Below are 26,134 nucleotides of genomic sequence, written 5' to 3' on the forward strand. Positions count from 1 at the left end.
CACTGTTTGACAGTGCAACTGCCCAAATTTCTGTCATTTTAGTATTATATGTACTATTAGTATTAAGTGAAGGATGTAATACTTTCTAATAAGGAAATCAATCCGCAAATAATTCAAGCCTAATATCCAGAGTTGTGGCCCACAGATGTTGTGTTTGCATTACACTGAAGTCTTCATCTGTCTCTCTTCAGTGTGTTAATAGTGCTCGTGTGTTCAACTAGGGAAGACACAGACTGAAGTATAAACAGATTCTCCTCAGCAGGCACTCGATGGCTTTGGAGGAATGTGGTTGTATAGACAGAGCTGTTCTCCGTCTCTTACTGAACGTTCCTTCCACAAGAACAAGAAGATTGTGAGGATAAAGTGAGGGCTTTCAGTCCACCAGAAAAACACTCGCAAGAAACTTGCTCCTGGTGTAAAGGTAAGTAAAGATCATTTATTATTTATCATTTAAAGTGGCTTTAAAAAGTATTTGGATGCTTTTATCACACTTGCAATAATGTTAACACCACTGCTTTAGATCAGGAATAGACACAATGCTTTTAAACGCTAATCATTTCAAACACAAACTAATTTTTATGAAATGTTTTGCTTGTAAATTGTTTGTGCATTTTTTAAACAATAAATCAGTGGATTATGAGTTAATTTAAAAAAAAAAAGTTAACAATTTTATAAAAATATAAAATTAAAATAATTTTAAAATAAAACCAATAAGATTAAATATTTTATTTGTGTACCTGAAAACTGTCAACATGCAAATATGTTGTTTAATTATTATATAAATTACACTTTTTTGATATATCTAATGCAATCACGTGCAGACATTATATAAATGTAACTTAGGAAATTATAAAATGCAACTTAAGAGTTTGAAGTCACTTAGGTATTGTTATGATCAATAAGTCAACATACATTTCTTAAAGCTGAAAAAATGTTGAAATGTCTTGTAAGCCAATCTGATTATAATTAAAGGAGGCAACTAAACTTAGGTTTGTTTATTTATTTATTTATTTTTAACAGCACATAATATTAATATTTCAAATTTGAAACCAAAGTGTGACTTTTTATTTCACAATTCTTACTTTTTTTCTCAGAAATGTGTGAAATAAACTCCCAATTGCAAGTTATAAGGTCAGAATTATGTGAAATAAAGTTGCAATTCTGACTTTATTTCTCACAATTCTGACTTTATAATTCGCAACTGACTTTATAACACACAATTTTGACTTTATAACACACAATTGGGACTTTATAGTTATAAAGTCATAATTGCGAGTTATAAAGTCAGAATTGTGAGTGAGATAAACTGATTCTGAGAAAAATAGTCAGTCATTTTATCTCAGAATAGGACTTTCTAACTTGCAATTGCAAGTTTATATCTCAGAATTCTGAAAATAGGAGTCAGAACTGCTAGATATAAACTCGAAATTGCAAGAAAAATGTCAGAATTGCAAGAAAAAAGTCATACTTGCACGTTTATATCTGGCAATTCTGACTTTATTTCTTGCAATTGCGAGTTCATATAAATTCTGAGATAAAAAGTTGCAATTACCTTTTTAACTTTTTATTCAGAGGCGGAAACAAGCTTCCATTAAAAGCAGTTAAATGCAGTGAGTTCATGATGTTCCAGCTGATGTCCAGCAGCTCTTTTATCTTCTAGGATGCAACCAGAACAGCTCGTATCAATGGCGACACTTCAGCCTCCAAACACATCCGTCACTCCAGCATACATGGATTTTTTCAACTCAACAGACTGGCAATTAGTCTATTCCATCATCCCACCGTACATCTTCATCGTGTGCTTGACAGGAATTCTAGGAAATTCTTTCGTATTGCTAGTGTTCTTGCTCCAGAGAAGCCGATGGTCCGTCCCTGAGATCTACCTGGGTAATCTGGCACTGGCTGACCTCATCCTACTAGTCTGCCTGCCTTTTTGGGCCATGAACATCCTTAACTATTTCATGTGGTCTTATGGGGAATTCATGTGCAAGGTCGTCAACCTCTCCATCACCGTCAACATGTACACCAGCATCTACATGCTGGTCATGGTGAACGTGGACCGCTACCTCGCGCTCGTCTTGACCATGAAGGCCAGATGGCTGCGGCGGAAACGCTACGCCAAACTCATTTGTGTTGTTCTTTGGCTTTTTGGTGTGGGAATGGGTTGTCCGACTGCCATGATGCGAAAACTGAAAGACATTCCGGCTCACCAAGCCGTCGAATGCATGCTGGATTATCCCAGCAAAACTTGGAGAGTGGCTCATCTAATGCAACTAAACCTGGTGGGATTTGCTCTGCCGCTCCTGGTCATCACATTCTGCTGTTTCAATATCGTCCGAGCCTTGAAGCGAAGAAGAGACAACGGTAACTGGGAAGACAGAAACGACAGGAAGGCTACGATCCTGGTGTGCGCCGTCACCCTGTTGTTCCTCGCCTGCTGGGGTCCGTTTCACTTCATAACTTTCATTGACATGCTCTGTGATCTGATGGTTTTGGATGAGAATAAGTGGGACAACTTCTTAAATATTGGAAACCAGTTTTCCGTATACTTGGCGTTCTCAAACAGCTGCCTGAATCCGGCGCTCTACGTCTGCTCAGGAAACTATTTCAGGAGGAAAGTCAGCAGCATCTATAAGAGAAGAAAACGCTCCTCGGATGTGACTACTCAACAGCGGACAGTTTTAACATCTACGACAACTGGCAATCAAATCAAGCCGGTTGTGTTATATGAGAAAAACTAGTGCTGGATTTGTACAACAAATCAATGCATATTGTGGCTCTAATATTAGGGGCTTTCGCACCGGAGGAACCTTTTCTTTGTCCCTAAAAATAGGCATGTGACGGTATCAAATTTTAATGTTGCGATTAATTGCTGTAGCTTTTATCATGGTATACGGTATTATCGCCATATTGAAATAAGTTGCAAAAAAAAAAAAAGTGTTGTAATAGTATAACAGTTTTAAGAACTCTTTTTGTAATACACAGAAAATATATAAAGTAAAATTTTCAAACAGATTAAAGTGCAAAAGAATTAAACAGGAAACACTTTACAATAAGGTCTCATTATTTAATGCACTAAGATTGAGCAATAGCTACATTTGTTACAGAAAGTATTATTTTTTGTTAATGTTAGTTAAGAAATACAACTGATCATTGTTAGTTTTATCTCATGTCCATTAAATAATTTCTTTTGATTGTAGTAATGTTATTAAACATTAAATAAGAAATTAACATTAATTGTTAATGCTTTATAAGTATTTTTCATTGTCAATTTGGTAATAATGAATTAACATGTTAACTAATGAAGCCGTATGTCTTTAAGTTTTACTGAACAATAACAAATAATCAGAACATTTCTAATCATTAGGGCATGTTGTAGTCCAGATTAAAATATAAAAATGTTTAAGTTTGAAAATAAATGGCCTATTAAGTCTTTAAGTATTAACTATTTGGTGCTGTGATGAACAACATTGAGATTTCAAAAAAATAAATATATAAATAAATGGCTGTTTGAAGTATTTTAAAAACTTCACCTGCGCAGCAACTTTGTTTGCAGGGTTTCTGGGGTAACCGCTGCATTTCTGCTGTTCCATCAGCGCCCTCTGCTGTCAGAGAGTGAACGTGAATGTATATCGCATTACCAAATATCAGCACATCTAGGAGGAAGTACACACTTCACACTGCATTTAGTTCTGGGAATTCCTTTTGGTGGGACTAAATTAGCTCCTACTTCAGAGTAGGGTCTAACCCAGCACAATAGGAACTAGCAGTGACGTAAGCGTACGTTGATTGGTCAAATACATACCATATATATTCAAGCCGTGTATTTTAAAGTGTCACAAGACATAAACTTACAGAAAGCTAATGTTATGATATGTAGCACCACAAGTTGTCATAAGAGATTTCGTCTCTTAGCCCTCTTTTTTGCTCTTTCTATTGCATAACTTATATGTTTGCATTCCATCTCCATTATCATGAAATCCATGACACATCAAAAACACAGCTCCGATCAAGGCATCCTCCCATCTCCAGCTGCTGACGTTGCTGAATGCCGGGCTTAAATGACTTTGCTGTTGGTCGGCTAAGTCGCTTCAGAGTTCCTACTGGCGGTGTGAATGCTAACAGGAAAAATGGCCCTTGGCTGGGGGAGCATTTAGTTCTCTGGGAACCATCTTAGGGTGCGTTTCTCAAAAGCATCATTAGCCAGCTAACATCGCAAGTTCCCTCGTTACTAACATAGTTCAACGATTTGGTGTTTCCCGAAACCATCGATCAAACGAACATTTGCAAAGCAAGCTGATATTACCCTCTATGGTATACAATATGATATCAATAAGGAAAAAATTATTTGTGTTGTTTTTCCTGCTTAAAATTGGCATTTTCATAAATTTTTTATTTATTTATTATTTATAAGTTTGTTGCTTCGAGGCAACATTTTACCACAATGGAACAATTGAAACATTTGGCATTTTCATGTAGAAAAAAAGAAATATATTTATTGAAAACATCAATTTCTTTAACTAGACACTTGAATAAACAAATTCATCCCATTTTTAATGTATTAAAAGTTTCATATTTAATAAAAAAGTAACAGCTGTTGCCCTTTTATATCTTTTTGAAGTGCTATAGAAAATGTGCAGATCATAATATATGCAGATATAGTATGTGAATTACTATTCTTATAAGTGAATTACAAAATCATGTGAAAATGCAAATATATTTAAACAATTCTAACTCTTTTCCTTACAAATATAATACATTTGTATTCAAACCTATTACGCCTGTATGCAACACACAGTTTTTTGTTATTTTCTCTAAAACATTTGATGATATATAATGTAAAATTCTTGAAAATACTTCTTTATTTTCCAGTGAAGGTGACTTGTATTTTTTGTGGGTGATTAAATGGATACAAACAAGTGAAAAAATAGTTTTTTATTGGAGAAAATATGGAGTCATGTGACATGTACACATGTGCTGAAACAGGACTCAAAATGGACCCCTGTTGGTCATGTTTTGGTCTTTTTTGCACTTTTATTGATTAGTATTTGAGTTATTCTGTCCAGAGATACGTTTGTTCAATCAATTGGTGCCTTATTTTATTAAAAACAAACTAAAATAGTCCATGATGTGAACACCGTTCCATAGATTAAGCACAATGTATATCTTTTATTTTGAATACTATATACACATGTCATTTACATATTTAAGTTTAACAAGAGATTTTAAGCACCGCTTTTGAAGAGTGTGCATGTGCGTATGTAAGAATGAGCCTATGATTGAATCTGAAAATAAAGCAAAATAACTGTGAGACTTAGATGAGAATTAGTCCTTAGATGGCATGTCCGTATAGCAAAAAAAAAAAAATTACATTAATTTGATCTCAAACAGATTCATTTAAAGAAGTTATTACTCCACCTCCTGCATGACATCATTAACCAACGTGGCTGAAATACAGGTTTCTGACAACACGGTTTTGGGAAGCAGTCGTGAGTAGATAGTTGATTTGTTCAGTGATGCATCGTACTATGGTTATTTACGGTGTTGTACAGGAAACGCAACCCTGGTAGTTCCTATAACTTATAACCTATAAGGTCCCATAAATACCCGGTGTGAAAATAGCCTATTGTTGCAATTATGGTTCCCACTCTTTTTGACCAAACACACTTTTTAAATATGCATTTTAGATATTTGTTTTACCCAATTAACTATACAAGTTACACATATACTCTATATATACATATGTGTGTGTGTGTGTGTGTGTGTGTGTGTGTGTCTTCATTCAGATGCAAAAGCAGCACACAAAACACTGTTGAGTTTAATGTGCTACTATTAAAATCCTGTCCTTATTGTCACTGTGATCATTTTCTTTAGCCTTGGAATGGGCAGAATTATGAGGCTGAAAGGGAGGGGTTCATCCATTTCATCATAATCCTCCATCTCGTTTAGTTAAAAATCTCTTTAAAATCAAAAAAGAGAAAACCTTGCAGCTCGACAATTGAACAGAACATGCCCTCATTCGATTCGATTCGCATCTTCTGATTGGTTCTTTCAACTTAGAGGCTTTTGCTGACAAAGGGAAGTGGCGTTTAGAGTTTTTTTGTATACTGCCCACATATGTAACTACATTCTAAGGGGAAATTCATACAGGATGCACTTCTTCCTTTTTAGCTTGACAAAAATGCAGCACTTGCTGTATAGTGCAACAAAAAAAAGAAAAAAAAAGAAAAACCTGTGACACGTGTGAAAGTGACAGTAACATGTGAAAGCCAAGTATGGTAACCCATATTTAAAATTTGTCTTCAGCATTTAATCCATCCATGTTATTGCACAGACATAGGAGCAGTGTGTAGTGAACACACACACACACACACACACACACACACACACACTACAAACCGTGGACACACACACCTAGAGCATTGGGCAGCCATTTTCTATCAGGTGCCAGGGAAGCAATTGGGGTTAAGATGGATTTCTTACCCACAACCTTCGGTTTACCACTCTGACTCGCTAACCATCAGGTCATGACTGGCATTTACCACATGTTTGCATAGACTAGCAATAACAAAACAAACAAACAAAAACAATGCAATGCATTTCAACAATATTTTATTTTTAACTTTTCAGTATACTGATAATCAAAATTTCTCTTAACTCTTTCTGAGATTGTTGCAATGCATTCTTGCATTGCATTCCCCAAGAAGGATGCATAGAGATTTTGGCCAAAGATGATGTTCCTGTCTATGATGCATTTGCTCTTTATTCACCGCTCAGATTTGCTGGTTTTGCTGTTCTCTGTTAAAACGTATAAATGTTCTTTCATTCTGTATCAATGCACCAGCTTCAAACTGTAAGTGTCTACACATTTTCACTTAAATGTTTGACAAGGTTATGCTAAAAAGTATTTACAGCGGTACCTTTTAAGGCAAAGATAAATACTTGTTTCCAATAAACTGTTTGGTTTTATATTTAGCTTTTTCTCTTGAGGTTTATGGGTTAAATGTAAACAGGAAGAGCTGGTTTAGAGGAAATTGTTTTAGATAATCATAAACAGATGCACTCCTTAAAATCACCTCTCCAGTTTTCAGATTTCTTCTCTTCTGCAACTCTGAAGCACTAAAAGGTGAGCACCTTTATCTTGTTAAGGACTTAATATTGAAAGAGCAACGCCACCACAGCATTAAATGAAAAACAGCTGAGCGGGACGTTTAACGTCATTAGAAGAGCACTAAACATAGAACGTGTATGAAATGTGTAAATGTGTGCAGCATTAAACCCGCACCCGTTTCTGCTTGTGTTAGTAAACTTTGCTTAAACTACTCTCATAGTTGTCATGAAATTGCTAAATCAAATATGGTGAAAAAGCACTTTCAAGCATAATATTTGCAATAAACGGGCAACGCTGACAAAGAGCATCCTGTGGGGCTCCTACTTGGTGCTGGAAATTGTTTGAATATCAAGTTCATCTTTGCTGTACATTTAAGCCTGTTTTCTTTACATTACTAAAAATATCACAGGCTGCAAATTTGTAAGTCATCAAATGAAGCATTTATGGGTCATAAAGTATGGAATTTATGAAACTAAACTAAAAATTAAAGCTTGGGCAAATAAAACTTTATATCAAAAGGCAGGCATTCATTTACAACTGCAAAGGGAGACTATTTTGCCACTGGTTCCCTCAAGATATTCCTGTTTACTGCTTTTTTTAATTTATGAATAAAGCCTGCAGTAAACATAACTTGATGATAATTTGATGTTTTGTTCTACAACATGAACTGCACACACCAAACTGCTTTAACACTCGTTAGAAAAAATAAACACATCTGCTTTAAAACGTGCGTTTTCGGTATGAGTTTGTGTGATATATACGTTCTAAAGCAAAACGTTCAAGTTATGTTTACCACAGACCTTATTTTACTCATAAATTGAAGAACTGCATTATGAAATGCATAAAGGCATAAGCATAAAGGGTCAAAATTATCGATTTTTCTTTTATGCCACAAATTGTTAGGATATTAAGTAAAGATCATGTTCCATTAAGATATTTTTGTGAGTGGATATGCATTGTCCTATCAATGAAAATCGTATTTATTCACACTGAAAAAATGCCGTTCTTACTTAGAGTTTTTGTCTTGTTTCTAGTCAAAATATCTTAAAGTTCTTAAATCAAGAAGCATTTTCTTGACAAGTAAAAATTATTTTCTTGTTTTCAGGAAAAATAAGTCAAAATTAAGTAAGTTTTTCATTAAAACAAGCAAAATAATCTGCCAGTGGGGTAAGCAAAATAATCTTATTTCAAACCAAGAATAAGCTATATAATCTTGTTTTCAGTTTGGACTAAGATTATTTTGCTTACCTCGTTGGCAGATTAGTTTGCTTGTTTTAAGGAAAAACTTAATTTCGAATTTATTTTTCCTGAAAACAAGAAAATAATTTGTACTTGTCAAGAAAATGCTTCTTGATTTAAGATATTTTGACTAAAAACAAGACAAAAATTCCAAGTAAGAACAGCATTTTTTGCAGTGCAGCTTTCAGATAAAATTTACCCTTACGACAAATAGGAAAGAACAGGGTAAAAAATACAATTAAAAATAGGATTTCCCTGAAAGAAAATCTTGTGGGAACCAGTGGTGAATTAATCTTCCGGGTTTTATCATCATCCCTGCACCACTCTATTATTTTTGCATATTTTGAACTATAATGTTATGTTTGTATGGTTATTATTGTTTTCCTGTATCTCAAATAGTAAAGCATGGCACTAGTAATGGGTTCGATTCCCAGGGAAAGCATGAACTGATCAAATGTAAATGTGTTCCTGGAATGTAATGCAAGTCGCTTTGGATAAAAGCATCTGCCAAATGCATAACTGGTACTAACTTGTAAATGTACAAATACTCAACAACTGATACAAACAAATGCTCTTCTGCTTATCCAATGATCTCAGCTGGCTGGAAATTTATTAGGAACTGCAACATATGATCCAGGGTTAAAATCCCAACAGTCTGATCCTCCAGACTCCAGAGATTCAAATGAGAGAGACACAAAATAGAAAACATTTCATGACTCACGCATCTCAACTTTTCTCAGTGGGAAATTTATTAGCATTTTATCTAGGATGCTCGGAAGTTTTCTTTATAGAGTTTTCTTGGAAACACAGTACAAGTATTGGGACGCAGCCAGGATCTGATGCAAAAACTACTTGACACATAGCCAGAACATCTCATTTTCACATAAACCACCACTCTCATTTCACGTAATACATCACGTCTGTGAAGATGTTATTTGGTTTGAATCCAGAAGTATAAACTGTCCATACGTACGGTATGATAACACACGACACATCTGCAGTTCATCAGCCTTAAAGGCATGTGTGCAGAAAAACTAACAGGTTAGAGAGACTCCGATTAAACAAACACCCAGATACTATAGTGAATGGATGTTGAAAAATGTCAATCAAAATGGCTGATTAATCAAAAAATGAATCATAACTGAAGTGGACAACCAGGACTTTTTATGTTTGCAATTAAAATCAGTAACTTATTCTTGCCTGTTTATGTCAAAACATGAGAGTTTAGAATAGAGATTGCAATAAATTTATGTTTTAGGATAAACTCTATCTTGCTTTCAAGGTGGTCATTGCACACAATACTATAAAACACAATACGATAAAAGAAACAAAAACAACACACACACAAAAAAAAAAAAAAACCCTAAATTTTTTTTAAAATGACTTAGATTAATATAGTTTTGAGTGGGTTTTTTAATTGCTTTGGTGCAATTTTCACAAGCAAATTTTACATTTTCAACACTCTTAGTACTAATATCACGACAGATCATCAAAAGTGCAATTTTTTAAAAACATTTCAGCATATTTTCAATTGCGTTAATACAATGCACAAAATCACAAAGTATTCTTTTCACTGCACAAAATAAGTGTTTCATCTGTATAAATGTTTCATTCACAGTAGTCTTTCTCGTTCAGTTTAATACATGTGTCTATTATTTAATCCAACTCAATCAATGAATCATTTGGTACATCTATAGATTTATAAAAATACATATTCTATAGTTTCTACCTTGTTTGCAATGTCTGATTCAGATAACTATGAATTCTTTTTACATTATTAGTGATTTATCTTATTATCTTAAGATATTATAACCACTACCGTTCAAAGGGCATGTCTGTGTGCGTGAGTTTTTGTGACATATCAGGACACTAATTTGTATAATGACATGGGTATTACACAGGTATTACAAGAAGAGGCTCACTTATGAGGACATTAGCCATGTTCCCATTTTTCGAAAGGCTTATAAATCATTGCACAGTTTACTGTGATGGGTAGGTTTAGGGTTGGCGTAGGCCGTTAGAAAATACAGTTTTTACAGTATAAAAACCATTACGCCTATGGAATGTCCCCACAGTTCACAAAAACAAGCCTGTGTGTGTATGTGTGTGTGTGTGTGTATGTGTGTGTGTGTGTGTGTGTGTGTGTGTGTGTGTGTGTGTGTGTGTGTGTGTGTGTGTGATAGAGAGATTTGTGAAGATAGAGCAAGATAGAGTACAAGGGAAAACAGAGACAGTCAATGACTGTGTAACATCAGACTGATCAGAGATACGGCAGAAGAAGAGAGACAGATCTCATCAAATACAGCATTTTACATTACAGTATGTATGCCATGTGATACTGTAAACAGATTACCATGGTAGAGACTGCCATATTACTGTAACTCACCCTTATAAAGGTCGACTACAGTATAGATTCAGTCATATGGTACAGTCAGAACATTTACTGTATTGGCAGCAAACTCTGTTCTACACGAAACCTTCTTCATCACACCTTTTGATAACACACTGATATTACAAACCGATTTTATGTTACATGATTTAGGAAATGTAAGTGTATTTTCTAATGTGGCATCTGTAGCCTGTATAACTAATTATTTCATCAACAAGGGTGATGTGAAACATGCATATTGCATTATTTGCTATTAAATTAACTGATTGTTACAGGTACTAAACTGAAAGAAAATCATACTATTGTGTCTCTGTGATTAAACCAAATGATCTCATTACATATCACAATAATCTTGTGTTTTAAAACAGAGATTATGTGGACTGAAAATATGTATACCTGTAATGAAAGCATGAGATCAGGTTTTGAAAGAATGACTAGCTGTGTTACAAGTGTGAACAATTTGAATTTTTGTATATATATATATATATATATATATATATATATATATATATATATATATATATATATATATATATATATATATATATATATATATATATATATATATTGCATTTATTTAATTAAAAATACAGTACAAACAGTAATATTGTGAAATATTATTACAATTTAAAATAACTGTTTTCTATTGGAATATAATATAAAATGTAATTTATTTCTGGGTTGGAAAAGCCGAATTTTCAGCATCATTACTCCTGTCTTCAGTGTCACATGATCCTTCAGAAATCATTCTGATATGATGATTTGCTGCTCAAGAAACATTTATCATTATTATTATTATTATTATCAATGTTAAAAACAGTGCAGTGTACTTTTTTTCAGGATTCCTTGATGAATAGAATAGTTTATCTGAAACAGCATTTATCTGAAATATAAAGCTTTTGTAACATTATACACTACCATTCAAAAGTTTGGGCTCAGTAAGAATTTTTATTTTTATTTTTATTTTTTTTTATTTTTTTGAAAATAATTTAAGCATAATTTTTCAGTAATGACGCATTAAATCGATCAAAAGTGGCAGTAAAGACATTTAAAATGTAACAAAAGATTATATTTCAAATAAACACTGTTCTTTTGAATCCTGAAAAAAAAAATAATGTACACAAATATTTTGTACATCTGTACGCAATAAATGTTTCTTGAGCAGTAAATTGCCATATTTCTTAAGGAACATGTGACACTGAAGACTGAAGTAATGATGCTGAAAATTCAGCTTTGATCACAGAAATAAATTACATTTTCACATATTTTCAAATAGAAAACAGTTATTTTAAATTGTAATAATATTTCACAATATTACTGATTTTACTGTATTTTTAATTAAATAAATGCAATCTTGGTGAGCAGACGAAACTTCTTTTAAAAACATTAAAAATCTTACCGATCCCAAACTTTTGAGCGGTAGTGTGCATATTATATATATATATATATATATATATATATATATATATATATATATATATACATATATATATATACCCATATATTTAAATACATGAAATATGTAAGATTAGATTAGATTAGATTAGATTATAATAAAGATATCTATAAGAAAAACTGGTGCAGCTTAATAGAATTACTTCCCACTCATTTAAAGAATAATATATAAATAACAACAATAATACTGTGCAAATTACACACATGCACAACCCTTTGTTCCAACAGCAGTTAGACTTTTAATACTAGCCAATCTTAATATTGAGGTTGGATGTTTGAATAATTGTGCATTGTATTTGCCCAAATATTTATTTATATTAGGATATATTTATTAATTTTTTAATTGTATTTGTATGATATGTTAATTATTGTCATACTTGTATTGTTATTTGTTTATCGTAGTGTACTGTCTTGTTCACGTTTAAATTTCCCTTTGGGGATAAAAATAAAGTCTATGGTCATATTCCCTCTAAAGCTTTTTATCCTGGAAATCAGCAGACATGCTGAACTGATTTGCATGGCTTTTTTCCACGAAGGCAACGCCTACTCGCAGTATTATATGTTGAGAGGATGAGAGTTGTATTCAGCTTATAATACCTCAACATCTATCATGGCCCTCAACACTTCTTTAAACTTGACTAACTGCACACATGGAAACACGGTGGAGCGGTACATGTACCCGACGGTTTACTCGCTGTTCTTCATCGTTGGATTTCCAGCAAACTGTTTGTCCCTGTACGTGGCCTGGATTCTGATGAAGAGGGGAAATAATTTGGCGGTTTATCTGATTAATTTGTCTGTGGGAGACCTGCTGTATATCCTAACTCTACCCGTTTGGATCATGATGGCACTGGAGCAGGAGGTGAACGACAGTCTGTGCAGCATTATTGCGGTGGTCATGTTCAACAGCTTCTACGTGGGCTCAGGGTTTCTGTGCTGCATCTCTATGGATCGATATTTAGCCATAGTGTTTCCGCTGCATTTCATACGGGTTCGAGAGGTCAGAACCGCCGTGCTGGTGAGCGCCATCGTATGGCTGGTGGAGATTGCGGTTCATCTCGGTCTTCTGGCCTACACAGATGACATCAGGAACTTTTCCGCCAGTCGAATGTGCAAGGAGCCGAATATCATGTCCAGCGCCAGCGCCATCGTGGCCATCACGCGCGCCGTCCTGGGATTTCTCGTTCCTGCGCTCATTATGACCTTCTGCTTCATGGAGATCATCAGGTCGCTGAAGAAAAGCACATCCACTCTGGTCAGCGAACGGAGAAAGATTTGCTTTCTACTCCTGTCTCTTCTGTTCACATACTTAGTGGCTTTTACCCCGTTTCAGGTGGTGATGTTCATCAGAGGACTGCTGGAGCCCAGAGACTGCAGCGCTGCGCAGAATCTGAGAGATGTTTACATGGTGTTTGTGGCCACCACGACAATAAACAGCGTTTTAGACCCCATCATTTATTGTCTCATAAGTGACAGTGCCAAAACTGAAATGAAAAAGCTCTTTAAGTGCTGTGGGGAACATTTCAGCAAGATTTATTCATCTGTGGTGAAACCAGGAGTTTAAAATAACACTGGAAGACTGCAAATAATGTTCCCTTTCATGGGAACCTTCGTCATATGACGTTATTCCCATAACGTCACATGACATAGGGTCTTGTTCCCTTATTCAGGGAACCAGGGTTACACAAGTAACCCGGGATGTTTTCTTGATACACAAATTTGATATTTTTGGTATTTAATTTACATTTTTGTTGAGTATCATATTTGATACATCAGGTTTTTATGGATCATATATGATATATTTGATTTGCTCAAACTGAGCAAAAATATGAAATTTGGTGCAGATCCTGATATTTATATAATGGACAAAAAGTAAGATGAAATTCTTGTAATGTAAATCAATGAGATTTTTACAACAGAATAAAGACTACTGACATTAAATGCATATAAATATCAGTCATCACACAATATCTTCCAAAAATATGTCTTAGCAAGATGGTTAGTTTTAGCTCTATAGTTTAGCAAATCTAATGCAATGCAATACAATGATGATTGAAAGAACACATTTGAACATGATTTTTTCTGAAAAATTATGTATGAATAAAGTAAACCGAAGTTGCTTCAGTCCAGTAAATGTTCATCTTGAAATAGTACTAACAATATAAAAGTTATTCTTACATTTACTTGATAAAAATCATTAAAGATTTCACAGGAAATAGACACATGAAGCACGGGCTGAAGGAGGATGTTTGTACAATTATACTTTTACTTGCTAAAAAAGCATAAATCAGACGACAGAAGGACTGCAGGAGATTGTGTGCAACAGCAAAGTTTTGATCATGTTGATCATTTAGAGGCCTTAGAAATGTGTGTATTAAAGATAATAAAGTAGGCTTTATCAAGGTTAAAAACCTAAAGGCTTCTGCTTATATTGTTCATGGACAAACATAAATCGTGCATACATGTGAACTATTAAGATGTGGAAAATAGTCATAATAAAAACAAGCTCAAACTCTTGAGTGCTAGTGCATTTCTGTGCATTTCTCTGGTGTGTGTTTGTATGTTTTGTATGAAAGTGAATGACATCTCTCAAATAGATTTTATCTGTCTTACAGCATGCGAACCCATTATCAAAACATCGTCTGTGGTTTCTGTGAGATGCTTGACTTCACAAGCTCATCCAGCAGATACACAAAATAAACCGCTGGTACGAGGCCCAGTATGAGTCATGGGTTTGCAGAGTATGTAAGGCATATGTCCGTATGCTTTGTTATTTGATCTTATTCACACTAACACATTAAACATAGAGTGTTAAAATAAAATGTAAGAAAGTAGAAAAGCAGAGGTGAAAAGGGTGAGAATTGGGTTTTAACAAATAGAATGAATAAAATATTGTGATTGCTCCTGTAATAGCAAGGGAAAGAGTAGTGATGGAGATGGTGTCAGTAAGGATGCTACCCTTTTTTTTGTCCACTAAGCTATGTAAAGAATGAGGTTTGTCTAGACGGTGTTTATAAGACTGGTTAAAACTACAACTCTGCAATGATAAAATTATTCTTGATGGTGTTCAGCCGCTTTCTTTATTTTTACTGCATTCTGGAATGTAATGTCTTCTTTGAAATAGGAAGGATAATTGTTTTTAAGTTTTGAAAGTAGATTTTACTCTTGAATAAAAACGTTTTTGAATGATAATGCTATTTGCAGTAACAGGAAGTATCTGGGGTACTTGGCCTGGATGCTCCGGAATGGAGAGGCGCCCACTGAGGTCGTTCCAGAACCAGAGCCAAAGGACTTCAAGGCCCCCGTGCCAATGCATATGGATCAGTTCATCACAGAGCCAAAAGCGGATCTAGACCTAATAGATCTATGGTCCGTGGATCCAATTCCCACCCAAGTCCCCACATTCAAGTCATCATCTTCCTCGCTGGTTCAGTCAGGAGATTTTCTCCATCGCTGATCATGACCAATCCCCTGGATCCGTCTGCGCCACTAGTCTCATCAAGCTCCTCGGCTCTGCCTCCCCAGCTGCACCTCGGACCTCCAGGCCCATGTCTCCACCTTGGCCTGTCAGCCCATCACCATCACCTGGGCTCACCGCTCCCTCATCGCCTCCGTGGCCTGTCTGCCTGGAAACTCTGCTGGGCTCCCTTATAGCTCCAGGTCAGCCTCTGTCAGTCGACATCCAGTTCCCGGCATGGACTTTTGGGATTCTGTCTCCGCCTGCACCCCTATGGCATCGTCAGGCTCCTCCCTTCCTCCCACCTCCCTGTCGCCCTTGCTCGCCCCATCGTCGCCCCGGTCATCTGAGTCCCTGTCGTTGCCTCAGTCCCACGAGTCAGCAGTTCAGCCCCAGCCTTCCAAGCCTGCGATGTCGCCCATGTCCGTCAGCCTCTCTGATCCACAAATTCCTCCACTCACCAAGGTTCTGCCTCCACCGATCAATCCCAGTGTTCCGTCTGCCCCTTCAGTTAGGACTCCGCCCTGGATCCACAAGTGTCATCAAGCTCCTCGGCTCTGTCCCCGCCGCTAGTTCCGTGCAGCTCATCCACCTCACTTAGGGCTTCCCCTCCACCAGCTCGGCTTGAGGCCGAGTCCCCAGCTGCACCTTGGACCTCCATTCCCATGTCTCCACCTTGGCCTGTCAGCCCATCACCATCACCTCGGCTCTGTGGCCTGTCTGCCTGGAAACTCTGCTGGGCTCCCTCATAGCTCCAGGTCGGCCTCACCACATCGTCGCCCCGGTCATCTGAGTCCCTGTCGCTGCCTTCAGCCCCAGCCTTCCAAGCCTGCGATGTCGCCCAGGTCCGTCAGCCTCTCTGATCCAATAATTCCTCCACTCACCATGGTTCCGCCTCTGCCGATCAATCCCAGCGTTCCGTCTGCCCCTTCAGATCCGGATCCACTAGTGTCATCAAGCTCCTCGGCTCCTCCGTGCAGCTCATCCACCTCGCTTAGGGCTTCCCCTCCACTAGCTTGGCTTGAGGCTGAGTCTCCAGCTGCACCTCGGACCTGTCACTGTCAGCCCGTCACTATCGCCTTGGCTCACCGCTCCCTCATCGCCTCCATGGCCCGTCTTCCCGGAAACTCTTCTGGGGGCCCTCATAGCTCCAGGTCAGCCTCTGTCAGTCGACGTCCAGTTCCCGCCATGGACTTTTGGGATTCCGGCTGCAGCTGCACCCCTACTGTGTCATCAGGCTCCTCCCTTTCTCCCACCTCCACTTCGCCCTCGCTCGCCCTGGTCATTCATGTCGCTGCCTCAGTCCCACGAGTCAGCAATTCAGCCCCAGGCTTCCAAGCCTGCAATGTCACCCATGTCCGTCAGCCTCTCTGCTTCGCCAATTCCTCCACTCACCATGGTTCTGCCTCCGCCAATCAATCCCAAGGTTCCGTCCACCTCTTCAGTGGGATCCTCCCACTGTCAGCGTCACAATGGTGCCAGTTCCTTCATTGTGTGCTTTTATCAACCACATGACATTTTAGCTTAAAGTCCTGTAATGCAGTCTGATAGACTGATAACTCAATCTCATTATCAAAACTAAAAAACAGTAATCCAAGAATAACAAAGTAGTTGAGTCACTAAAAGTCTTGGATGAATATAAATCTATATACAGTAAACAAATAGTATGACAAACGTTGTTTCAGGAAGGCATGATGCAATGTCACTTCTTGAGTGTTTTGTGGTTTCTGCTCACTGGGGCTCACTAAGTAATGACAAGGAAGTGATGTTTGTCACTGTTACTTCCTCACCGTTGGAGAGGCCGTTGCAATGTGCAGTTCCTTCATTTATATCTTTGCAAATCTTTTATCATATTTTGTAATTTTGTCATAAAACAGATTCCTAAATTGTGGCACTTATGGTGAGTAGATTTGATCTAAAATATGGACTTTTGATGCTGTTAAACGCATATGGTTTTCATTTTAAAGGTTTGGTTGGTTTATTTGATTTCTCAAATATAGCTATTGTGTAATTACTCTGTTTTGTGACTGGCATTTTGAGTCAGTAAATAAATGCCTAAAAGGGACAGTTCACTCAAAACTGAACATTTTGTCATTGTTTATTTGTCCTCATGTCGCCCATGTGACTTTCTTATATGGAGCGCAAATGCAGATCATGATGAATATTGAAGCTGCTCTTTTCCACACAGCAAAGAGTAGAGCTTAAGCATCATAAAAGTGAAATATAGACTTGTGTTGTGTACTATATTTTAAGTCTTCTATAGCATATGATAGTTTTGAGTGAGGAACAGATGAAAGGCTAACTCTCAAATCTATTTTTGATCTCAAATCTACTTTTGCTTTTATCCAAATGTGACTTACATTGCATTAAAGGTACACTCTAAAAAAATTTGGGGTTAAATGTTTTATTTAGCTCAACTATTGTTTAAAATGTAGTGTATTTCTTGCTGAAAATGAACTGAAAATATGTTGGAAATGAACATTTATTAATAAGTTTAATTAATAATAAAACAATAGACAAATTAATTAAATTGCATATTAAAAAAAGTTCACCTTTTGATTATTATTGTTGCCTCTAGTAATTATGTGTCTGATTTTTTTAATTTTGGGTTCATTTTAAGCCAGTCATAGTAATTTTTAAACAATAGTTGCTGGGTTGTTTTATTGAACTCAACTATTGATTAAAAATTACTTTATTGCTGGTGATGGGCCGCTGTTCGGCGGGGAAGCTCCAAACCTCAGACTGCTGCTCTGCATTTCTCAGAGCCAAAAGATATATTCATCCTTATAACCTGCACAAAAACAAACAGTACACAGTTCTGAGAGCATGTTTTAACATCCAAATTTAATAATATTCAGTATTATAATGAATAAAAATCAGTTTATTCAATTAAAAAAGACATTTCCATCATGCAAGATGACCATTTTAGCTCATCCCTGTATATTGCATTGCATTATGATTTTCAACACAGTAAAGACTATATAAAATGTAATAAAACAAACCTTTATTTTGCTGAAGAAATGCACCATTTGGCGGCGTTGAAAATTGCTGAGGGTGCAAAATACCCACACGCTGTGTAACCCAACAGCTGGGTTGTTGCATCGGAGGGTGGGTGGAGGAGGGGTGTATTGTTTTAACTGTCAATGAGATTGACCAGCCTCTAACACAACGACTGGGTTACACAAAAACTACCCAACCATGAAAAAATAACCCAACAAAATGACCCAACAGGTTCAACCCAGCATTTGAGTAGAAAAAACAACCCAGCAGGTTTTAGAGTGTACAGGAAAGGAAATTTGAAGGAAACTGATTATTTTATTCAGCAAGTATGCATTAAATTGATCATAAGCGATATTAAAGACATTTACAATGTTTCAAAGGATTTGTCATTCAAATAAATGACATTGAACATTCTAATATTTCACAATGATCAAATAAATGCAGCCTTGGTGACATTGAATTAGGCCTATCTTTATTATTCAAACTTTTGACCAGTAGTGTATATCACTCACACAAGACTATCGTATGACTTTGGGTGCTTCTGTCTGCATCTGTCTATATTCAATGTCATTGTATATAAAAGAGCAGAAAGGAAAGAGCACAGAAGATCATTGGAGTTTAAAACGATCCTGAATAAACTATAATTTTGCTTGAACTGTTCAGTTAATAGTTGCTATCCTACATGCTAAAAAAGGCTGGGTTAAAAACAAACCCAGCAATTGAGTTGTTTTAACCCAGCGAATGGGTTGTTTTAAACCAGCAATTGGGTTGTTTTAACCCAACCATTGGGTTGTTTTATCTCAGCAATTGGGGTTTTTTAACCCAGCAAATGGTTTGTTTTAAACCAGCAATTGGGTTGATTTAGCCCAGCAATTGGGTTTTTTTTAACCCAGCGATTGGGCTGTATTAACCCAGCGAATGGGTTGTTTTAACCCAGTGAATGGGTTGTTTTAACCCAATGACTGGGTCATTTTTAACCAGCGAATGGGTTGTTTTAGCCCAATGATTGGGTTATTTATCCCAGCGATTGGGTTAAATGTTTGCCCAACCTGCTACGTAGTTTATTTAACTTAACTGTTGTTTAAAAATTTCTGTAAAATGTTTGTTTAAAATGAACCCAAAGTATGTTGGAAATTAACTTTAGTATATTTAATAAATTGATATCTTTAATGAATAATAATTGAACAACAAACATTTATTAAATTGCTTATTAATAAATGTTCACCTTTTGATTATTATTGTTGCCTGATTTTTAATTTCCAACCAAATTTTAAGTCAGCCATATAGTAATTAAATAAAACTGCCCAGCACATTGGGCAAACACTTAACCCAACTGCTGGGTTAAAACAACCCCAATCATATATTTTTTAGAGTGTATACTATCAGGTAAAACGATCACATAACATATAATGATCTTTCTCCCTCCTCATATGAAAAAGCTGCCTTGAGATGAATACAACGGAGACATGGACGACCTCCCCCAGCCTGAACGATACTGACTGCTACCCGACTGACAATCCAGAAAAGAAGGTATTCGTCGCCTTGCACTTGGCTGTGATCCTGATCGGCATCCCGTCCAACATCTTCTTCCTGTTTGTGTCGTACCGGCTCATCCGTCAGAAGAACGAGTTGGGCGTTTACCTGTTTAACCTGGCTCTCGCGGACCTCTTGTTTATCTCGTGTTTCCCCGTCTGGATTCAGTATGGTCTTCACGACACGTGGTTTTACGGGAAGACCGTGTGTGTCGTGTTTGTTTTCCTGCTCTTCACAAACTTCTACACCAGCGCCATACTTCTGAGCTGCATCGCTGTAGATCGCTACATAGCCATCGTTCACCCGCTCCAGTTTCGCGAGTTTAGAAAGCGCAAGATTGCGGTCAGCGTGAGCATTGCTGCTTGGATTTTTGCAGTCGTATTCAATGCAATCACTGTGCATCCAAATAATGTCTACAGTGAGGAGGAGGATTATTCAATCTGCTTGGAAATATATCCTTTGACAGAGATGCAAAAAAAGGTCAATGTCGCTCGTTTTGTAGTAGGCTTCCTCATTCCCGCACTGGTGGTGGGTTTCTGTTATTGGCAGATCTATTCGGATGTAAAGAAAAACCAAACTCTGGGATCGTTGGAGCGCCGGCAAGTGTTCAAGCTTCTAGGAGGCATTTTGCTGACTGTCTACTTGTGTTTCGGGCCTGTGCACATCATGATGGTTTTGAAAGTTTTGCTGGAGGAGTGTCCGTATCCCAACTGGCTCTTCATCGGATATAAGGCCACCGTCTTCCTCTCGATGCTCAACTGCCTTGCGGATCCTCTCCTGTACGGCTTGACGGGCAGAACGGGTCAGGCCAGTGCTTCAAACGTGTTACTCTTCTTCAGGAGAATGTGGAAGAAGAAAGAGAAGCAAAGAGAGACGGGACAGCAAAACAGATATATCCTTGGAACTGATATGGATTGCAATCACAAAAGCCACATTTACTGTACATCTGAACTACCGTTGTGATTGGATCAAGCTGATGTTTATATATGCAACAGTGTTTTTAAAAAAGAACTGGACTGAAACCGAGGAGTGAAATGAAGGGAAGGCTTATACATTCAAACACAAAGACTGATCTATGAACTGTCGGTCAACATCAAGACAACTTACGATAATCCTTGCTGTTTTAAGAAACGAGAACAGCATTTCCTCAGCACTTCCTGTCTGTCAAATAATCCAGCGTAGGCACCAGATCGCACTTAACAAGAAATACCTGTGACCTTTCATTTTTACTCCCACTTCTAGCCTATAATATTTAGCAGACAATATTGTAAACATCTGAAGAGTATTGTTAAATCTATTTTGAGTGTGATATATATTACACAAGGCTTTTCAACAATACCAGTCAACTAATCTCCTATACTAATGTGTGCTGTTTTTGTCGTATGTAAATTATAATAAACACATATATATATATATATATATATATATATATATATATACATATTTATATATTGCACTACTGTTCAAAAGTTTGGAATCTGTAAAAATTTTTAAAGAAGTCTTTTCTGCTGACAAAGACTGTATTTATTGATCAAAAATATAGCACAGATGCTGAAAAATTATTTCAATTTAAAATAACTGTTTTCAGGATTCTTTGATGATTAGAAAGTATACAATGCAAAAGGTCACTTTGGTTCAAATAAATTGCTTTCCATAGACATGTTTTGTATTCTCTAAAAACTGTATATTATATCTCCGACCCATCACAGAAAACTTTCTGCATTTTTACATTTTAAAAAATAATTAATTAATAAATAAATAAAAAAAAAACAATGACTAACTATGGTATTTTGGCAAAAAAAAAAAAGTTAACATGATAGATAGGTCTGCATTTTGAATGCATCAGTGTTTTTGGTTTGTGTCTTTCATATAATTTCAACATTTAAACAATACAAAGTGATACTCATCTGAAAAGAAAATGATATTAACACTGCTTCTCATGTCAGTCGTTCGAGGTCAGTTATCTCAATCATCCTGCAACCATATCTTTCATCATCAGCATCTACTAGCTTTGAAACCTCCACCCACTTCCTCCACCTCATTCCTGACAGCATCATCGATTAGGTTGATGCTGGGAAACATGATCATGAGGTGGATGTTATCTACTTGCTCGGTTGTAAACATGTGCCTGAGTTCACGAGCGGAGCTTTTACTGATGCACGTAAATCAGATTATTATTTCCTCTGCGCTCATCCTGCAGGATCTGATGCTCAACTCGCTGTGTCAGCAGACATCTGGGGCTTTGAGACGATTTTGAACACGGTTAGAAACGCTTCAGATAATCTATATCATCCATCAATAAACCCCTAAAACACTGTCAGATTCCTACACGCTTCTTGAGATCGAACACTGTAAAAATTATTTTTTCAAAGATGTAAATAAGCATTTATTTCAAGATTCATTTAGGCCTGGTTTCACAGACAGGGCTTAGAGGCCTTAGTTCAATTAGGGCATTTAAGTAGCTTTTATAAACATACCCTAGAAAAACATTACTGTTGTGCATCTTGAGACAAAAAAATGGCTCTGACATATTTTAAGATACAAATTGGACATTGAATTATCATGAAATTCGTACTTTAAATCCTTTTAGCAGACTCTTGCCCCTAGTGGGCGTTGTCATGTGAAATGTGTTCACCTACAATATCACCCCAATCATCATAGAATGATTAAAGGTGTCCTAGAAACGTTCTTTCACGAGATGTAATATAAGTCTAAGGCAGGGGTCGGCAACCCAAAATGTTCAAAGAGCCATATTGGACCAAAAAAAAACAAAAAAACAAATCTGTCTAGAGACGCAAAAAAAATTAAAAGCCTTATATAAGCCTTATATGAAGGCAACACTGGCTGTAAGTGTATATTAGCTATATTAGCCTACTATCAAAATGACTAAAGCTACAAATACATAATGAGGTATTCCCGAGGTATATATTTAAAAACTGCTGAAAGCTACAGAAAAAAAAGCAGCAAATGGATCGATGCAATTCACAGAAACAGCTGGACTCCTGCCAGAGAAACATGGATTTGCATTTATCATTTTGTGTCAAATTGTTGGATTTTGAGGTAAAATCATTCCATATATATTGTATTGTTATATATTATGTTGACAAACCATCAATTAACTATTTTCCATCGTTAAATAAACACTGACAAAAACTATACTATAAAACTATATATGTTTTATGGCTGGACAACATGACGATTTATATAACATTGATATAAGTGATTACCCGGATTTAAACCTACTTATATTGTAGTTATATAAAATATTCACAGGCAGATTTGCTTTATGTACGTTATTTCCCCGGCGTCAAATCAGGCACATATAAATGTCAGGAAACACGACTCCTGGCTGCAGTCCAGCTGAGGGAGCGCGCTTTCGGCGGGAAAGTGACGTCGAGGCATACCCTCGCGCCGCGCTGAAACGTGTGTCGCAGGCTATGACTCAAATCTTCGTTGACAGAAATGTTGAAATTTAATATTTATTACAGCATTGGAAAACGTTAAGAATGTTTGTGTCATGTTTGTCCTCCTAGAAACCATATGAAAACAATTTTTTTTTTCCATTTTCATTCATTTTTGAAAAAGCTCCAGGGAGCCACTAGGGGGGTGCTAAAGTGCCGCGGGTTGCCGATTTCCGGTCTAAGGTGTCCCCTGAATGTGTCTGTGAAGTTTCAGCTCAAAATACCCCATAGATTTTTTTTTAATTCATTTTTTTAACTGCCTATTTTGGGGCATCATTAACTATGCACTGATTCAGGCTGCGTCCCCTTTAAATCACGTGCTCCCTGCCCCCCCGAGCTCTCGACTATAATACAGTGCATTTACAAAGTTCACACAGCTAATATAACCCTCAAATGGATCTTTACAAAGTGTTCGTCATGCATACTGCATGCATGCGTCGGATCATGTGAGTATTGTATTTATTTGGATGTTTACTGGCATATGCAAATATGGGGGGCGTACATATTAATGATCCCGACTGGTACGTAACAGTCTGTGTTATGTTGAGATTTGCCTGTTCTTCAGAGGTCTTTTAAACAAATGAGATTTATATAAGAAGGAGGAAACAATGTAATTTCCATGTACTAAACTCTTGTTATTCAAATATGCCGAGGTAAATTCAATTTTTAATTCTAGGGCAGCTTTAATTATTTCCAAATAGAGCTATTTAAGTCATTTTGTGATCTTTTTTCATATCGCAATATATATCGCAGAAAAACAAAATATCGCAATGTCAGTCATTTCCAATATAGTGCAGCCCTATTGTTATCTAAACTAGTATCTCAGACTCAAAGAGCACAGATGTCTGCACAACTCCTCCATGACTGTATGACACAAACCACACAATAATCATCAGATAAACACAACCCTAAAAGGCAGTAAAAACCAAGTGAAGCAAAGTGCCTGTTCTTGGCCAGATTAAAATGCTTAGAGAAAATAACTGTAAGATCACGAAGGGTAAATTCAGAATAACATATATGAGGATACTAACAAAAGTAGAAGCACAAATGAAGGTTTATCTGCATGTACACACACATACACTTACACATACACACACACACCAAGCTGTTCTGCAACTATTCAAAAGCTTTTAAATAAAAGCAAGTGGAGAAATGCAGTTTTGGAAAAAGTGATGACAAAATGCCATGACTGTCTACATTTATTAATACGCACAATAATAAGTATTATATTTCTAACGCATGCACCAGTTCAAGTAACCTCAAAAGGCTCAGATAACGTAAAACTATTGTTAAAACGTTGAAGATTTGAATGAGCAAAAGATAATAGATCGTGTCAGCTTACCCACTAACTAACTTCCCCTTTGTTTTTTAGTTTCACTGCCCTTAAAAATATAGTTTTCCACCCGTATCTCAATATAGACACAAATTAAAGGTCTTCGCCATGACAGATGTGAATTTTGGTAACCAGAAGTTGATTTTGAAACGGATCTTCATTCTAGTCACCATTTTCTTTGACAACAAAGCAATATTATATTGTTTCCAGTTTTATGTATAAAAAATTTAACTAGACTACCAGTCAAAACACATCTATTTTCCACATTGTAGAATAGAGTAACTAAAAGAATATGAAATAACATGTATGTCTATGGGAAAATAATAGTGACTGAAGCATGTGACAAATGCAAACTATATTTGAGATTCTTTGTCTATATAAAATAAAATAATTAAACATGCATGGATGAATATAGTTCACAATAAAATCTATAATGTGAATTTAGAAAATAGATGGGGTGAATTTCCATTCAGTGCCGAACTTAAACACTATTGAAGGAAGAATGTGTATTTTGAACACTATTTGCTGTTCACTATACAGTTAGAAAGCGTGAGAAAATGTACAAAACTAAGATGCAAATTGAAAGAGGAGGAACTAGATACACTGGGTTTGGCTTTGACAGCTGTACAGGAGGTTTTGACTCATGTCAAAAAATGTTGGCATGAGAAAGAGGTTAATAAAATTTTGAATATGCAAATTTTATGTGGCAAATTCAGCTGGCCAAAGACAATAAGTGCTTTCAACATTTGAGATCAATGGTCATTTCAGCATCTTTCCATGTAGTAAGTTTAATAGATAAAATGAGAAAAACTATGGCAAACTAATTTATGCACAGCCTGACTATCCTCGAAAGATTTAAAATACATGTAATGTCATATAATTTGAAAGACTAAATGCAATTTGTGAAATCATACACCACCTGATGTGGCAAATAACTTCTGATCCCTCATTTGACTATAATGTGTTGTAATTTTCACTTTACAAGATGGACAAAATTTGTCACCAAAAAAGTAATTCAGTTTAACCAAAAATTTGGTTTTACCAAATGACACTTTTGTTTTTTTCAAACAGTTAAAAGAGAGTTAGTTACTTTGCTTGTAAAAGTGGCATTATGTGGTCCTTTGCAGGTGTCTGAATGATGTCACATCCTGTCACA

The 26,134-nt window shown here is 36.3% G+C and overlaps 3 protein-coding genes across 3 annotated transcripts; all 3 read left to right on the plus strand.

Annotated features, from left to right (window-relative positions):
• Positions 1-310: 310 nt before the first annotated feature.
• Positions 311-2,979, plus strand: bdkrb1 (bradykinin receptor B1). Its single transcript, XM_067368295.1, has 2 exons — positions 311-421; positions 1,661-2,979. Exon 2 carries the CDS (start codon positions 1,662-1,664, stop codon positions 2,739-2,741), a length of 1,080 nt encoding a protein of 359 aa, XP_067224396.1. The 5' UTR covers positions 311-421; position 1,661; the 3' UTR covers positions 2,742-2,979.
• A 9,837-nt stretch (positions 2,980-12,816) lies between these two features.
• Positions 12,817-13,758, plus strand: LOC137006301 (ovarian cancer G-protein coupled receptor 1-like). The gene has a single exon (XM_067366934.1). It carries the CDS (start codon positions 12,868-12,870, stop codon positions 13,756-13,758), a length of 891 nt encoding a protein of 296 aa, XP_067223035.1. The 5' UTR covers positions 12,817-12,867.
• A 3,666-nt stretch (positions 13,759-17,424) lies between these two features.
• Positions 17,425-21,876, plus strand: LOC137006842 (psychosine receptor-like). The gene is made up of 2 exons (XM_067367951.1): positions 17,425-17,551; positions 20,091-21,876. Exon 2 carries the CDS (start codon positions 20,101-20,103, stop codon positions 21,145-21,147), a length of 1,047 nt encoding a protein of 348 aa, XP_067224052.1. The 5' UTR covers positions 17,425-17,551; positions 20,091-20,100; the 3' UTR covers positions 21,148-21,876.
• The last annotated feature ends 4,258 nt before the right edge of the window (positions 21,877-26,134 follow it).

The sequence above is a fragment of the Chanodichthys erythropterus genome, chromosome 18 (genome assembly GCF_024489055.1).
Source record: "Chanodichthys erythropterus isolate Z2021 chromosome 18, ASM2448905v1, whole genome shotgun sequence".
Classification (NCBI taxonomy): domain Eukaryota; kingdom Metazoa; phylum Chordata; class Actinopteri; order Cypriniformes; family Xenocyprididae; genus Chanodichthys; species Chanodichthys erythropterus.

Excerpts from the sequence above, each read along its gene's own strand:
- LOC137006842 (XM_067367951.1), top strand. The coding sequence starts at position 20,101 with ATGAATACAACGGAGACATGGACGACCTCCCCCAGCCTGAACGATACT.
- LOC137006301 (XM_067366934.1), top strand. The coding sequence starts at position 12,868 with ATGTACCCGACGGTTTACTCGCTGTTCTTCATCGTTGGATTTCCAGCA.
- bdkrb1 (XM_067368295.1), top strand. The coding sequence starts at position 1,662 with ATGCAACCAGAACAGCTCGTATCAATGGCGACACTTCAGCCTCCAAAC.